At 47.2% G+C, this 17852-nt stretch overlaps 1 protein-coding gene across 4 annotated transcripts in view; it reads left to right on the forward strand.

Moving 5' to 3' along the window:
* Positions 1–17852, forward strand: part of SESTD1 (SEC14 and spectrin domain containing 1) — a 372853-nt gene that overhangs the window by 206888 nt on the left and 148113 nt on the right. For all 4 annotated transcript variants that reach the window (XM_078681488.1, XM_078681487.1, XM_078681489.1 and 1 more), the window contains 2 exons: positions 9093–9215; positions 10038–10232. In XM_078681488.1, coding sequence (XP_078537614.1) covers positions 9093–9215; positions 10038–10232 — 318 coding nt within the window. The remainder of the gene's footprint in view (positions 1–9092; positions 9216–10037; positions 10233–17852) is intronic.

The following is a 17852-nucleotide window of genomic DNA, read 5'->3' on the forward strand; positions in this document are numbered from 1 at the left end:
GGGGGGGGGACACTCCAGTTGTCCATAACTTGCACAGGGCGCTGCCCGATCCTACACTGTCGCCAACGGAAGACCCAGCAGACGAGGGCCCACCAGGTGAGACCTGTACCACGCACTGCGGCATGACTATCGCGAATACACGCAGGCATCAACCAGAAGGTACGTGGGACACCCTCCCACTGCCCAGATACTGCTCCTCTGTGGGTGAATAGAACGCTCGTCGGCGACACAACATGGCGAACAGAGGCCCCAGGCACAACTCCACGCTGGCCAAGCTTGATAAGTTCGCATATGAGAAGCAGACTCCCCCCCAGGAATAACGCAAGCCCACGGGGAAAATGACGGAAACTGAAGGGGCGAAGAAAGCTACACTGGAGGATGTTCTGGCGGCATTGGCTCAGGTGCAGGCGACAGTGGGGTCTACGGCAACTGAGGTTACCCTGATACGAGCGGACCTCCAGAAGATGAATGAGAGAGTTAAACAGGTTGAGGTGGTGACCAAATCCTTAGTCGAGGATGTGTCGGAACTACAAATCGAAATGGGTAAACTGCAAGCGGACAACAAAATACTCAGAGACAAACTTGACGATCAGGAAGGACGCTCTCGGCGAAACAACGTCCGAATTTTAGGCGTACCGGAATCTGAAGATACGGGAGCGATGGACCTCTACGTGGAGGATATGATCAAAACTCGGCTCCAGCCTAAAGGCCTCTCACATTTCTTTTCTGTGGAAAGGGCCCACAGGGTGCCAGGGGGTAAGCCAAAGACAGGAGGACCGCCGAGGCCAATATTAGCGAGACTATTTAACTTCAGGGACCAGGACGCCATTTTACAAGCGGCAAGAGTGGCACCAGCCATTCAGATCCAGAACTCGAGGGTGTCCTTTTTCCCAGACTATACGGCGGAGGTCTCAAGGAGAAGGAGAACTTTTCTAGAGGTGAAAAGGACACTGAGGGAAAAAGAATTGCCTTACTCGATGCTCTTCCCGGTCCGGCTCCGAGTGGTAGCAGATAAAAAGGTCTGGTTCTTCGACTCCCCGGATGCGTCCAGGGATTGGCTCGAGGGTTGGCGCACTACGGACCAGCCGCGGAGAACTCATAGATCAAACCACGGGCACAGAGAAGATAGTCGGACAGGGTCGCAGACATCAGGCAGAGGAGGAGCGGGAGGATCCCCGACTCAGGGACTCGCAGGGGCCGACGGAGAAGAATGTCCTGGAACATAAGAGGCTTTAATGGATGCTGTCTTTGTTTATGGACATACTGGTTTGCAGTTGCAGATAGACGCTGGCCTGGTTAGCCCCGGAAGTAAGCAGGGATGCCGCCTGCTCTGGGAGACGCTCTCCCCCTACACGCAAATACTCTGGTTGTGGGATGGGTTAAGCACTCTGCTCAGTTGGGGTGGCGGGCAGTTGGAAGTCCGTTAAGCAGGGGTGCAGGGGGGGGTGAGGGCGGGGGGTTGTTTTGACACAGTTCGGAATACACATGTAAGGTCGAAGAATACTGTTCTGCATGCAGGCGGTTTGACAAAGGTTTGGTACACGCAGCACTGGTCTAGCTCTTCCATGAGGACCCTAAGCAGTTTATTAAACAGGTACAAAGCCGGCACTCATGACACGAATCATGTCAGAAGTGCCAAGGACCTCATAATTGCAAATGGCTGATGACCAAGCACACGGAGCGGAAAGAGTAGAAACAGATTCACAGGGCAGATCCCTACGATTACTGACTTGGAATGTGAGAGGGCTGGGCGATAAGGTAAAACGAGGACTGGTACTGACCGCACTGAAAAGGCAGAAACCCACTATAGCGCTACTACAAGAGACACATTTGACGGGGGAAGCAACCAAGGCCATGGATAGGAGAGGTTATAAGATGGTAGTCCACTCGGACTTCACGTCGGGATCCAGGGGGACTGGTATCCTGATACAGAAATCCTCACAGTTCATTCCCTTACAAACTAAGACTGACGATCAAGGGTGCTTCGCGGCACTGCAAGGACAGTGGGAGGGTAGGCTCCTTAACTTGATTTCTGTATATATCCCACCGGCACTTCACTCGGTGCAACTCCCGAAACTGGCTGACTTTATACTGACCCTCCCCGAGGGGGACGTCATTTTTGGGGGGGACTTCAACGCCATTTTAGATACACAGCTTGATAGGTTCCCACCGCCAATTCCCACGGGAGGACCCCCCCCCCGCTTCCAACGTTTCTTAACGGCCATGGGTCTCATTGACGTCTGGAGGTACACCCACCCTACGGCTAAACAATACACCTTCCACTCCGCAGTGCACGGCAGTATGTCGAGAATAGACCACTTCCTGGCCCTGGGCAATGGTATCCACCATATAGACACCGTAGAAATTCACCCCCGGGGAATCTCGGACCGCTCCCCACTTACTCTTACGATCTCCACTCAGGAGAAATCACGCAAACTCATATACCCCATACACGCTGCGTATCTAAAGATTCCCCAAGTTCGCAAGGCTCTTACAAAAGTGACGACACAGTATTTCAATGAGAATGTAAACTCAGTACGCTCCTCAGAGGTCATATGGGAGGCGTATAAGACGGTTTTCAGGGGGCAAGCCATAAATTCAATCACGGGCTACAAAAGGGAACAGGCTCAGGAACTAGCTAACTTGGAATTAACGCTGCAGGAATTGACGACGGCACATGAACAAAACCCCCCTCCGGCCACATTACACGCACTTAACCTTCAACAGCAGCTTTACACTGACCACTTACGGGTTCAGGTTAAAGGGCAAATGACAGACACACAGAATAGGATTTATGAGGTCGGAGACAAGGCAGGCAGGATGCTGGCGTTGCTTGACAGGAGAGGAGGAAGTTCTAGAGGAATCCAACAAGTGAGGGATAATCTGGGGATGATGCACACTACACCAGAACAAATAGTTGAGAAGCTCGCAGCCCACTTCGAGGGGGTCTACACCCCTGAGAGCATGGTGACACCCGAGATGGCCAGAGAGGCACTAGAACAGATAGAGGTCCGGACGCTTTCTTCGGAGGCGGCAACTGAGTTAGATGCAGACATCACTACTGAAGAAATCCAGGTGGCTATTAATGCGTTGAATCCGGGTAAGGCGCTGGGACCCAACGGCATACCTATAGAATGGTATCAAGCGTCGCCCGAGAGCCTCAGCACGCATCTACTAGCGATGTTTAAGGAATGTTTAGAGAAAGGCTTCCTTCCACTAGATCAGAGGTTGGCAACTATAGTAGCCATCCCCAAACCAGGGAAGCCACCTGAGGATTGCTCCTCGTATCGCCCCATCTCGCTGCTTAATGCAGAAGCTAAAATCCTCGCTAAGCTCTTGGCGACCAGGATTTTGCCTCATCTGCCGTCCCTCATACACCCGGACTAGTCCGGATTTATGCCCCATAGAAATACGGCATTGAATCTGCGTAGACTGCATGGAGTGCTGGCCAGGGCGGAATCGATCGCAACACAAGCAGTGATATTAACCCTTGATGCCAAGATGGCCTTTGACCTTGTGGAGTGGAACTACTTATTTGAGGTTCTGTCACGTTTGGGATTCGGCCCCCGGTTTATCGCATGGATTAGACTGTTATACGCTGATCCGGTTGCACAGGTAGTAGCAAACTGCCATATCTCGCGAACATTCCCACTGGGAAGGGGCACACGTCAAGGGTGCCCCCTTTCACCATTACTATTTGCGATTTCATTGGAGCCCCTAGCCACTCTAATAAGGACCTCGCCGCTCCTGACGGGCATACGCTGGGCGGAGGGATGGGAGGACCGGCTTTCACTCTATGCAGACGATATGCTAGTATATCTAACGGACCCAGAACGCGGGGTGCCGGCTCTATTTCATCTCTGTGATAGGCATGGTAGGGTGTCAGGATACACGTTGAACTGGAGCAAATCGGAACTATATGTACTGAAGGGACCGGTCCCGACACTGAATGCAGACTGCCCCCTGAAGATAGCAGGCTCGTCATTTAAATACTTGGGTATCCAGGTCACTAGGGACCCCTCGGAGTTCATGGACAAAAATCTGGGGCCCCACTTGGAAAGACTCCAGCAGGACGTTAAGTTTTGGTGGGGGCTGCCTTTAACGCTACTGGGAAGGGCGGCACTGTATAAAATGTTGGCTTTGCCCCGATTTCTGTACATACTTGAAAACACACCATATCCGGTGGCTCCGGGATTCTTTCAGAAAGTGGCAGCAGTGGTATCCAATCTTCTATGGGGGAACCTCCCGGCGCGCATCGCACAACCCAAATTGCACAGGGGATGGTACAATGGCGGGATTGCGTTGCCTAATCTGAAATTGTATTATTGGGCGGCACACCTGAAACCCATCAACCAATGGCTACACACTCCACAAAATGAACCAGCATTTCAGGCGGACAGGGCACAATTAGGCACAAATAGTTTATTGGCTCCGTTGTATGACCAACGTAAAATGCGCAACTTGGTGGGGCCCACCAGACTAACTGTGGCAATATGGCACACAGCGACAGCAACCCTGGGATGGAAGGGGAGAATTACCAAGCTTACCCCACTGTGGGACTCTCGAGCCTTAGGGAACATGAGAAACAGCAGAGGATTTTCACACTGGGATACTATAGGTATATCTACAGTGTGGCATCTCTGGGAGAGGGGAGGTGTGGTGCCTTTTAGTAGATTGAGGGAGCTCTACGACCTGGGTGAGAGGGAGTTATATAGATATATTCAGATACAACATGCGTTACTGGCTGCTCTGCCCCCGGACACGGAGCTGCCAGAATCGTCCTCGCTGGAGGACCGCATTCTCACTGACTTTATGATTGAACGCGCGACATCACTCACATACCGCAAACTACTTTACAACTTACCGGACCCACTGGCCCCTTTGAAGGAGAAATGGGAGGGAGACACTAGTGAAATGGACGAACATGAATGGAATGAGGCAATAGCATCGCCTAAGGAAGTAGGCATCTCCGCACGACTGAGACTTGTGCAACTGAAAGTGTTACATAGGGTGTATTACACGAGGACTATGTTACACCGTATCCACAGAGCACAACACCCTTACTGCCTTCGTGGGTGCGGGGAGGAGGGCACGTTTTTTCACACCATATGGGACTGCCCCAGGTTCCAGGAGTTCTGGAGACAAACACTGCGAACAATGTCACAGGCATTGGAGATCTCACTGTGGCCTGAACCAAAGAGGTGCCTCCTAAATATATGGGAACCTACTGATCTATCCAGACACGGTCAACTTTGGGTCACAGTGGGCTTGATAGTGGCGAAACGTGATATTGCACAGCGATGGGGAGCGGCAGAAGTGCCAACAAAGACGCAATGGTGCCTGAACATGAATAGGGTGAAGGTGACAGAAAGGGCGGTGTACTCTAATCGAGCTTGTCCGGGGAAGTGGAACAAAATTTGGACCAAGTGGAACGTGTACAGAGGGGAGATATGTGATCCACTGCCGGAAGATGACCAGGATGTGTCAGATGGGGAGGGTGAGGAGGAATGAGGATTCTCACAGAGTATGATGGGGAGGGACGCCTTAGACCATGGGTTTCACCAGATTTGGCAGTATGGTATAATGGGACGAATGAGGGAGGTTACTGGGGAGTAGAGATCAACGTAGCCGGAATACTCCCAATAACTTGCATCTCAGGCAGTGTTGGAGGGACAGGGTGGAGTTCTAATGGGGGAACATTTCGTGACTCAGTTAAACACGACCGATATCGAACAAACCATGACCGCAATGTGATTCCTTGAGTTTCTTTTGTTTTGTTGTTTTTGTAAAAATAGAAAATCAAGAACCAGTACTGATTAACATTATAATGAATACAATGTGCCTCTTCGTCGGTGCAGTTACAATGGTGTTCAACATGACTGACATTCTGTCAATAACTTGATGATACTGCATGATGATTACAGGATCGTTATAGCGGCCAGCCTGTTGGGTTGTAGGCCTTCCGCTGTGTAACTTTGAAGGTGCAATAAAGGTTTTTGAACGATAAAAAATTTTGTATAATATTTGATTGTCATTTCAGGTTGTAAGGAATGGGGCACGAGTGTGGCCCACATGAGAACTGTTTTGGCATCATTCATAATGAGCAGTGGAATGCATTTCTGTTGTTGCTGCAATTTTTTCACTGCTCTTATCCCTGCGGGAGAATGAAGTTGAGTGAACGATACCGCTGCATGTCATCAAGCCTAACTTTCTTGAGGGGAAGATATTTGATTCTTGAAGAGGTATGGTCCTGAATAATCCTATGCCTATAGCTCCAGATGTGGGTGATGCGATCTGCTTATTAATTGTTGTAAGCCTTCATCATTTGTTTGGGAATAGCCAGAGCATTACTTCCTCCTTCAATCTGGGAATAGCCAGAGCATTACTTCCTCCTTCAATTCAAGTTTATCTTTGATCTTTCGGTTTCCCCAGAGGGGATTTCCATAATTTTGCAGCGTGTATGGAGCAGGAAGAGATTCTACCAATGCATCTCAATATACTTTTGTGGAACTGGAGGCTTTTTTGTCAATGTGGTTGGTTGATGGTCTCCTCTAGAGTTGTAAAACATCTTATTCTGCTATGACCACCTTACATTTTTTATTGACGCACACTACTCTTTCTGTAGGTAGTGTGTGTGGACATCTTTAGGTATTTCAGGTTATGAGAATTTTTGGTGCACCAGCAGAGGGTGGGGAGGATGGAGGAGAGTAAGGATATCACTTTTGTTTCTTATGTGGAGTATGGCGTGAATGTTGGATGTGGTGTGAATGTTGGTGAATGTTGGATGGGGTGTGGGAGGTTGATGCAATCTGGAAAACCCAAAATGATCCAAGCATTTGATGGGGGTTTCGGAAAGATGGGGTTAAAGTGGTGTTTGTGCTTTTATTTGAAGTGGGTGATCTTACAGGTTGATGTTGGCAGATACTGTCTTGAATGTGTTACTGCCCCGTTTTTCAGAAGACATGCTGAAACAAGAGTGTCTTTATTTTAATTGCTACAATATGGAACTAGTGGAGCGCCTTCAAATAAAAATGATCTGTGCTTGACAGGTGAATTTATTAGTCTAATCATTTTAAGCAATTTGCATTGTATCTGTATATTTTTAGGAATGCCAAGCAGCAGTGCATTCCAATCAGCTAGCCCTGACTCTGTGATAGCTATGAGTGTCATTTATTGGTCGAAGTGGGAGTAGGTTGTCTAGCACTTGGTAAAGTGTGATTTTTAATGACATAGTCAACATGTGGGATACATTAGAGATTTGAATATGAATTTGACTTTGCCTTTTTTTCTGGGGGCAGGGCTCCATCAGCGAAGGAGTGGACAAGTGTATAGTCCATTGGAAAGGATCTCTACCTTAGTGCCATTTCGGTCAATGCTGTTGAAGATTGGATGTGCATGATATTCTCTGCGAGCTGTTAGCACTACTGTTCACTCTTTGGTGGAATCATGTACCACCTACCTACATATGCTGTGAGCTTTTATGAAAATGAATAATAGACGCAAGTGGGAAAATATGCATTGAAAAGGATACTGAAAAAGGTGATACCCAAGCAACACATCTTGGAAGATTTTTAGTGACTTATTTGGACAAATAGCATTTGTACTGATGCACAGTATTGCATCTGGGCTAAAGCCATGCAGTGAAGAATTTGATGGATTCTGTCAAATAAATATGAGGCGAGAATATTCGTAGCAGTGGGGAGTTACCATCTTGTGCTAGGTCTTTGTGGTTGTCCAGTAATTTCCTGTGTTTACTGGAAGTGATTGGAAGCAAGATTGTGTAATACCCATTATTTAATTTGAATAATGACAATAGTTCACATCTATTGGGATACAAAGGAAGATTAGGAATTGGGTAAAGTATTTATGACCATTTTTTGTAGAAAGACGACTACATTTTTCTATGAGGATACAATGGATTGATTTTTTAATGAATGATGTGTTATTAGTTTTAGCCAGTTCAGTGTATTATGATTGGGTGCATTATTTGTCAGGTTTATCTGAAAGAGCTCATCCGGGTTCGAGCTCTTTTTAGGAGCTAATATGGTTTTAAATTCATTTAAGGGACCTGTAGAAAAGAGCACATCCAGGTGATGCCTAACTGGTTTAGAACGAGCATGACATAAACTAATTGTAAAGTTTTTGAGAAACTCCATGATTTTGTCACATTTCGTTGTGAGATAATAGAGGATGCGGTCAAGGCACTGCTCAGATTTGCTCCCTCAGTCCCAGAACAAAGAGATCTGTTCAGTAACACTGTATTCTCATATGCAGTCCAAGTTAAGGAGTAAGTGGCTGCTACTGGTAAAAAAAAATTAAAACCAAAAAGAAAATGTCCTCTGTGATGCTGGCGAAAGATCAAATTTCATAAAGTTTAAACATTCTTTCTTGGTTCTTTTTCACTGGGTGAGTTGCCAGTCCTAGCCCCAGGGAAATGTACATTGCAGTTGGTGGTACAAACGTGCCTCGATACTTTCCATAAGTTGTTTTCATGTCCGTATTAAATGAGAAGTAGGTGCCATTAATATATTTTTAAAGCCATAAATAAAATGTGTGTTTTGAAATAGTATAATGTTATACAGTTGTCTAAAAAAAATCAAATTGCAAATAGTTAAAGTAACACATTTTTACAGAGTTGATTAACTCATCCTTCTTTGGAATATATACTACTAATATATAGCTGCTGGCCATGCCTTGCTGGTTGACGAGCAGTGCTGATACTTGCGCCGCACCTCAGGGATTAGTGTCAGAAGATGAAACCAAAGCATGGTAGCAAGTAATGTATGATTTGTATAGCTCATTTATTGTCGTCACGGATAAGAAAGGAACCTTACGTTTTTCCAATGTATTGCTCCTTACCAGCTTCTGAGATTAGGTGACCTAAGGTTAATGAAAACCATCAACTCTTGAACACATGTAAACTAATGGCTCATTTGTAACCTGACTAAATGCTGTTAGTTGCACCCCCTTAAACATCCCATTCTAATTAAAATGCTTTTTTCACTTGCTGAATGCCATCAGAACAGTTTTCCTTAACAGTAGGCCCTTTGGCGTTCATCTTTGCTTCTTATACATTTCAATATATTTTACAGGTTGTGAACTGGCTTGAAGGACCGGGATCTGAACCACTGAGAAGCCAGTGGGGTATAGGAGATTCAATTCGTGCATCACAGGCTTTACAACAGAAACATGAAGAGATTGAGAGTCAACACAGCGTAAGATACTTTTATTCAGTTTGAAGTTACTTATATCAATTATTGATCCATACAAGATCAACGTGAACCTTTTACTTCTTCCTTGCATATGCATTTTTACTAATGTCTCAAAAGCTTATTTTATTGTGACTTGCAGTAATTACCCTAAAAAGCAGCCAAAATGATCTATGTAAACATTTAGTTTTGCAATACCTAACCCGTAGTGATTACTGTAGGAATTTTGCTCCTTATATGGTGTACCAAAAGGAGGTGTACTGTGTAGAGAGCCCAGGTACCCCTTATTACTGTGCAGGGGCTTCCTTTAACAATCCCAAGGTGCTCTATCTGTGGTAGAGTGGTCGAGCAAGCAGCCTTAGGCTTATCTGGGGGAGTGTTAGGCATTTGTTGCACACACAGAGTCAATAAATCAAACACATAATAAGGTAATCTGACACCAATTTAGGCAAATAATATAGATTTTTTTTTATTAGTTTAGACACCAAGATCGTCGAGAATTAGGTTAGTACTTTTCAAGTTAGCAATTTTCAGAAACAGAAAATAGAGCGGTCAGATTTGAGGCATTATCCTATGGGAGAAACATACCCTACATAGGGATACTTGCAATTGACTTGCAGGGTTGTTCTTCTGGACTTAAGGTAAGAGGCCAAGGGCCTTGGAACCATCCGCAGTTTCGGTTTACCTGCAGCAGATGGCTCATTTGAATATAGATACAGCCAAAGAAAGTTCTAATGCCAGTATTTCCATTGACTGTCTGTAGAATGCAAAGTAGCAAATATGGTGTATTGTTTTCAACTAATCGTTTTTGTTTTTTCCTATATGCAGGAGTGGTTTGCTGTGTATGTTGAGCTTAATCAGCAGATTGCTGCTCTCCTGAATGCGGGTGATGAAGAGGACCTTGTGGAGTTGAAGTCCCTGCAGCAGCAGCTGAGTGATGTCTGTTACCGGCAGGCCAGTCAATTAGAATTCAGGCAAAACCTGTTACAAACTGCGCTTGAATTTCACAGTGTTGCCCAAGAAGTAAGCCAAGCTCATGTTGGTTTCCACTGTTTTGCTCAAGTGCAGGGCTTTTGGGGTTTGAAAGGTGGAAGGCAGGGAGAGAGCGCTTTCGGCCCAGTTATCTCATACTAGCCTCACCCATCCGTGATGTGAAAGTGTCAGGCTTTTTAATGCATACATGCAAAAAATAGCTGTGCACACACATATAGATAGATATATTTTTTTTATATATATATATAGATTGATATATTTTTATACATACATACATATATATATATATATATATATATATATATATATATATATATATATATATATATATATATGTTTATACATGTATATAGATATAGATATATATTTATACATGTATATAGATATTCAAGCTCCAAAGTTTGCCCAGCTGTCGAAGGTGCACACAGGGGTCAGTGATACCTCGTAGACTCCACAGCGCAAAAGTAGCAGCCTGACGCGTTTCGCTATGATAGCTTCTTCAGAGGGCGTTTCTCTCCGTGTCTCGGCAGTGTGCGCAGCTCCACATATACAGTTTTTGCCGCCTCCTGATAGGCTGTGCTTGAAGGAGCCTTTAATGCAGTTCCCCACAGTATTGTGGGATATGTAGTGCTATGCTATCTTCCCTGGATGGGTGCCGATAGCAGATGTCCACCAATGCCTGCCCTTGATGGGCCCAATGCGCTGGGGGGTCTTCATTCCGGTGCTGACACCCTCGAGCCCAGCCGGGCTTGATTCCCAGCTCTCGACCTGCCCTTCTCTCGCAGTGGCGCACCTTCCGTGGCAGGGCCTGCCACGTAAATATTCAAGCTCCAAAGTTCGCCCAGCTGGTGAAGGTGCACACAGGGGTCAGTGATACCTCGTAGACTCCACTGCGCAAAAGTAGCAGCCTGACACGTTTCGCTATGATAGCTTCTTCAGAGGCCGTTTCTCTCCGTATCTCGGCAGTGTGCGCAGCTCCACATATACAGTTTTTGCCGCCTCCTGATAGGCTGTGCTTGAAGGAGCCTTTAATGCAGTTCCCCACAGTATTGTGGGATATGTAGTGCTACGCTATCTTCCCTGGATGGGTGCCGATAGCAGATGTCCACCAATGCCTGCCCTGGATGGGCCAATGCGCTGGGGGGGGGTCTTCGTTCCGGTGCTGACACCCTCGAGCCCAGCCGGGCTTGATTCCCAGCTCTCGACCTGCCCTTCTCTCGCAGTGGCGCACCTTCCGTGGCAGGGCCTGCCACGTAAATATTCAAGCTCCAAAGTTCGCCCAGCTGGTGAAGGTGCACACAGGGGTCAGTGATACCTCGTAGACTCCACAGCGCAAAAGTAGCAGCCTGACGCGTTTCGCTATGATAGCTTCTTCAGAGGCCGCTTCTCTCCGTATCTTGGCAGTGTGCGCAGCTCCACATATACAGTTTTTGCCGCCTCCTGATAGGCTGTGCTCGAAGGAGCCTTTAATGCAGTTCCCCACAGTATTGTGGGATATGTAGTGCTACGCTATCTTCCCTGGATGGGTGCCGATAGCAGATGTCCACCGATGCCTGCGCTGGATGGGCCCAATGCGCTGGGGGGTCTTCATTCCGGTGCTGACACCCTCGAGCCCAGCCGGGCTTGATTCCCAGCTCTCGACCCGCCCTTCTCTCGCGGTGGCGCACCTTCCGTGGCAGGGCCTGCCACGTAAATATTCAAGCTCCAAAGTTCGCCCAGCTGGCGAAGGTGCACTGAGTGAGCCCATCCAAGGTTTTATTAAGACAGGCACTACAAGGCCCACAAGACATTGCGTTTTACTCACCTGAGTGAGCCCATCCATGGGCGGGTAATTATAAATAAATGTGGGTGTGTCCAAAATGCACAAATCTCTTCGTCGAAGCCTCTGCTGAGGGCGGATGCCCAGAAACACGTCAGGCAGTAATTGTCGACATGAGGACTGAAAATACACAGAGTGCGAGTTGAGCTTTTACCCGGAGAAGTTGCTGGTGGGTGCTGCCGCGCCTGAGGGCAACTTGGAGCGTGATATGTATATAGATATATGTATATTCACCATAAACGTACATGTATATACCCCATAAACGTTCAGCATAATATGTGCATTTTTTTTGTTGTTTTTTTTTTTAAATCTTTATTTTCCAATTTTCTTATACAATAATAAAAAGTATTCAGAGTGGTACACTAGCAGGTATCATGTCACAAATCAATCACATATATATTATATTTAAAGTGAGATTTAGGCATAACAGCTGGAAGGATTGTCATAATATCAATTCACAGTAGTGTCGGTCCCCTCGGCCCGCCGGATTAATCCCCCGAAAACACACAGGCCTATCATATCTAATCCTTTTCTAAAAGTCGTCCATTTTGTAGAAGTCCTCAATCGTGCACAAATAGGATAATTCAGAAATTCAGAAACATTCAGAAAATAGCATGTTCAAATGTATGGCCTATCACACCACTCCTTCCGGGACTATGCCACTCTCTACCTGAGAGGAAGCCTTCTGGCATTTCCTTTCAATGTACGCCTTATATGGGCCCCATATGGCTTTAGGGCGTGACGAGCTTGGCATGAGGGAGGCGTATAGTTCGCAGTTTACATTACAATAAGCCAGGCTACGTAGCCAATTCTGTAGAGTAGGAGCAGTTCATCGACCCCATAGCAGCGCTATTTCCCGTTTAGCTAGCAATAGCCAAAGTGCCGCAAACCTTCTGATGTTTTTGGGAAAGTTAACCGTTGCAATTTCTGGTGTGGGGATAAGCTCCAGCGACGTCATGGCTCCCAGTGTGACATAAACCTGTTCCCAATATGTCTGTAGCTTAGGACAAGTCCATGCGAGGTGGGCGAAGTCTGCGTGAGGAGCACAGCATTTCAAGCAGTGGTTTCGGTCTGGAGGGGTCAATTTTGTGCGACATGGCTGGCTTGTGAAATAATCTACGAAGGAACTTAAAGTGGATGAGTTTGTGCCTGCTGTTAAGGGAGACTTCTCTCGTTACCATGCAGCATATTTCCCATTGGTCGTCAGTAATGGGACGGCCAAGATATTTTTCCCATGCTGTGCTTATTTTAACATCTGTCACTGGTTGTAGACCAGAACAAGACCTATACAGTTTAGAAATGAGGTGGGTACCTGTCTTGCTCTCAATTATCAAAGTCAACGGGGTCATAGGTTCCGGCGCATTAAGTGGGTAGTGTGGCTGTCAATGCTGATCGAGTGCGTTAGATTATAAAGGTGTCCATGAAGGATCTGTCTTGGAACCGGGTATCATCGGATACTGAGAAGATGCGGTCATCTGGATATAGATCTCCTATCTTTGTCTTGTTGAATTTGGCTAATGTAAGTTGCACAAGTGTTTCGTCTCTAACAGGGAGCCACATGGGATTTGGGAGAGGGAGAGCCGGTGAATACAGTGTGTTGACTCCAAGAAGTCTCCGTAACCTATCCCAAGCCCAGCTAGTAGTGGATACGGTTTGTATGTTGCTGGGGTCTCTGGGGACACCTTTCGGCAGAACAGTGGACAACTTCCGTGGAAGCACAAAGTCAACCTTTGGTCCTAAAAAATGAGTTTGTGCGTCTGGGTGATACCACGCAAATGCATAACTACACTGAGCCACTAACTAATATAAATATAACCCCCCCTGTCACAAGGAAGAGTAGGTACCTGCCAGCTAACGTGAGGTCTTTTACCCCCCCCCCCAAACCAGCCTTATAAGATGTGTACGCAGTGGTAAAAAAAAAAGGACTTAGTGAGGGGGATGTTATTAAATAAATACAAAAATTTAGGAAGCACGATCATTTTGATCATAGCGACCCTGCCAGCCATTGGCATGGTGTTCACGGCATGTCCATAATTTAAGCTAATAATGCTAGCAGTATCTAAATGTATGTGGATACCTAGATATTTGACTGAATCATGACTCCATTCAAGAGGAAATCCACAATCCCACGGGTTTGTGCTATCCGTTAAAGGGAAAATTACAGACTTGTGCCAGTTGATGCATGGTCTTAAGAAAGCCACCAAATCGAATTATTTCCCTAATGATTGGTTCGAGATTGGCCTGAGGATGACGCACATATAAAATGGTATCGTCTGCGTAGAGTGAGACTAATAAGGGTCCTGTGTTGAATTGTAGACCCCAATGGAGATGGCGCTCCTGGAAATGTCTAATTTATAGATCCATAGCTAATATAAGTAAAAGAGGAGAGAGGGGGCATCCTTGACGTGTGCCACGCGTCAACGAGAAGGGATGGGGTAGCTTGCCATTGATACGGAGCCTAGCTTTTGGGCTGCTATATAATAGGGCAGTAGTGGCCACAAATTCCGCAGACATCCCCATGCGGCGCATCACCGAGAGGAAAAAAGGCCATTCTAAAGAATCAAAGGCCTTCTCGGCATCTAGCAATACAGCTGCCGCAGGAACTTTTGGGTCTATCCTATGTACAACAGCGAAGAGGGTCCGAAGATTGAGTGATGTGGTGTTTACCCAAATGTAACATTTGTCTGTCTGCGGCTTCCCGAAATTCTACTAAAAGGGCTAAACGTTGATTTTCAGCATCAGCAGAGGCATCGCTAAGTGGCTCAGTATCTAGTGTCAATATGTCTTGTTCAATGCGGCCCAGTGTGGTACGTAAATCTTTTAGCACACCCGCATTTTTAGCTATACAGACACCGCTGATGTATGCTTTAAAACCTTCCCAAAGGACCACCCAAGTATCTACCGATCCTGTATTTATGGCAAAATAATCTTCAGTGGCCTCTCGCACCTCAGCATTGAAGACCTCGTCTTGCAGTGCTCTACACGGAAACCGCCACTGCCTTTCGAAGCCCCCAGGGCGAGGGATAGCCATCCGCAGTATCACCGGTGAATGGTCAGAATATGTCCATGGCAATATCTCTAAAGCCCGGAACCAGCCAGCTATTCCCGGGGAGACTAGCCGATAGTCTGTTCTGGTCCAGGTGTTATGGTAACCAGAATAACGAGTATAGGACGTGCTGCTAGGATTGTGTTTCCGCCAGATATCTATCAAAGAAAGTTGTCTGCAGATGTCCTGCAATGCCCGACCGGGAGCGTGGCTTGGACTCAGGTGATGTGGAGGTGCTCTCCAGTATGGGGTCTAATAATAAATTGAAGTCTCCACCCATAATAATCAGGCTGGGTTCGAGTTTCAACAAGTGTACATGTAGGGAGTGGAAAAAATCGGGAGTGCCTACGTTTGGGCCATAGACGCCTATTAGAGCAATAAAGTGACCCATTAGTGTACCTGTGACAATAAGGAACCGGCCTTCACTGTCTTCCATCACTTTGCAAGGGCTGAAGGGGATTCTCTTATATATTAGGACGGCGAGGCCCCTGCGTAACTGCTAAAATTGGCAAAGTATCTGTGTGCCCTTGTAAAAAAAGGGTCAGGAACAACCAATAAACAAAGATCCTTAAGTATTGCCCGGCGGTGTCGCCTCTTTAACCCACAAAATATTAATCAATGAAGAGGCAGGCGCTGGAGACTGGAAGGCAGGAAACAAGGGTTTATTCTCTCCGGAGGAGAAGACATCAGTTCGGACAGCAAGTATCGTCACGAGGTGCTCTAACCGCATCTCTGAGGCCTGGCCTCTTATACACAGGTTTATGATCTTTATTGCAGGTAACACATTCTTGCAATGCTTTGAAGTATGAAAGGACATCCTCGGAATCTCCCCTTCAGGCCCGTTCCCACACACATTTACAGTTGAAGTCCCCACCCCGGTCACAACAGGTGATGATTATCGCGCAGCTGGACATTCCGCCGATTCACGGAATGTGTGGGGTTGATCGGATCTCATAGGGTGGGGGCTTTGATCAATTCGAGGGTCCTTTAATGGGGGAAGCTTCCTACTGTACGGGGGGGGGGCAATAAACAGTATCCGCAGAGCCAGGTGGCGGCCTGGGAACGAGGAAGACAAACGGGCACACAGGAAAAGGGGGTTTGTATCAAAGGGCCTGGGACCATGAAAGGAATGAAGGGAGGTGTCGCGCTGGGAACGGGATGAGATTCCGAGGCAGAGCTGCGCTGAAGAGGGGTTTACGACCCAAGGCATGTGAGAGCGGGGGGTTGTCAGCGTGCGGGGGGGGATGCCTGCGAGGTTGAGAGAGAGAGAGAGAGAGAGACGCGCTGGCTATCAGCGAGGGGCAGGGAGGCCATGGTGCTCAAAATGGCCGCCGCTTACGTGCACGAATGGGTTCAAGAAGAGCAAGATGGCGCCGATAATGTTGACGTTTGCAGCCTAACTTTTAACAGTCCTCCCTTTTCAACATATCTAGCCAACTTGCCTACTCAATGTCAATCTTCAAATTCCTAACCTCGGAATCATATAATGCTCCCATGCGTTCGTTTCCAAAGTCCACAGTCTTGGGGCAAATACAATTTGTACATAATGAACACAGAGGTGGCAGACATTGAATTCCTAAGCATAGACCACATATTACAACTACAGGAATCAGGACAATGGTGAACAGTCTCCAGCCCCAGTTCTTAACGGTGTTCCAGAACCAACCACCAAGCGACCATTCTTCCTGATCCTGGTGGACTTCTGAAGAGAGTCTGTGAAGGTGTTCGATGGCTTTGTACACTGAGGGTGAGTTGTCCGGTATGTATGTACAGCAGCAGGACCCAATAATGCGGCATGCTCCACCACGGTCCGCAAGAACCACATCTAGGACAAGGCGGTTCTGGAGGGCCACCAAGCGGACCGCTTGAAGCTCGGCGGTGTTGTTAGCAAAGATACCAGCTGTGATGTTCATTGTTGTCTCAACTGCCTGAGTCAGATGTCGGATGGCATGGCTGTTTGCCATCGGGCCCCAGAGGGGAACAAGTCCCTTCATAGCATCGAGGAACTGCGCTCCTGTTGAGTCGGCTTGTTCAATGTCCTTGGCTCGTTTTTGTCTATGATGATTCGCTGGGGCCACATAAGTCGGAGGAAGGATGAAGGAGATGAAACAAGTGCCCCCCAGCCTTTGGGGAGCCAGGTGTAGGCCTTTGTGCCGCAGACGAAATACATGTTTGGGGACGACACAAAGGAAGGTGGATCCGTGGAGTCCAAAGTTCTGGTAAAACGGCAAGCACTGCGGCCCACCAGCTGTGTCCCACGTCCTTCTATGCACATGTGGCCTGTGACGTTGATGACTGACAGGGCCACAGTCAGGGTGGCAGCCGTTCGTTTCCGCAGGTAGGAGAAGGTGGGTCTGGTTGGATTGTTGAACACCTGCATTTCAATTCGTTCTTTAGCAGGGATGTCCATGTGGATTGAGTCGTTGGAGGTCTGCGGGCAGAAGTGTGTCTTTGTTTTGTTTCGCCAGACCCCGTGGAAGAAATGCGTTACGGTTTTGCTGGAGGTGGCATTGTCCTTAAAGCTTTCTTGCAGGAGGATCAGCCAAGCAAGGCAGGAGCCATGAACTGAGAAGGGTGAAGGGATGAATGGTATCGAGTGTCCAGTGGCGTGGGGTAGCAACCCACAGATCCAACAGTTGGTGGCATTGGTGGCGAGATTGTGCTGGTGAAGTAGCTGTACGAAAGAGTTATTCCAAAACTCCTTTCGCCTCTCTCTGAGTTGAGGAGAGAGCGAAATCAGATAATGTTCCTTCATGGTGGTAGGCTGAGCAGTGGTCAGGAATGT

The sequence above is a fragment of the Lissotriton helveticus genome, chromosome 3_1, assembly GCF_964261635.1.
Source record: "Lissotriton helveticus chromosome 3_1, aLisHel1.1, whole genome shotgun sequence".
Taxonomy (NCBI): Eukaryota; Metazoa; Chordata; class Amphibia; order Caudata; family Salamandridae; genus Lissotriton; species Lissotriton helveticus.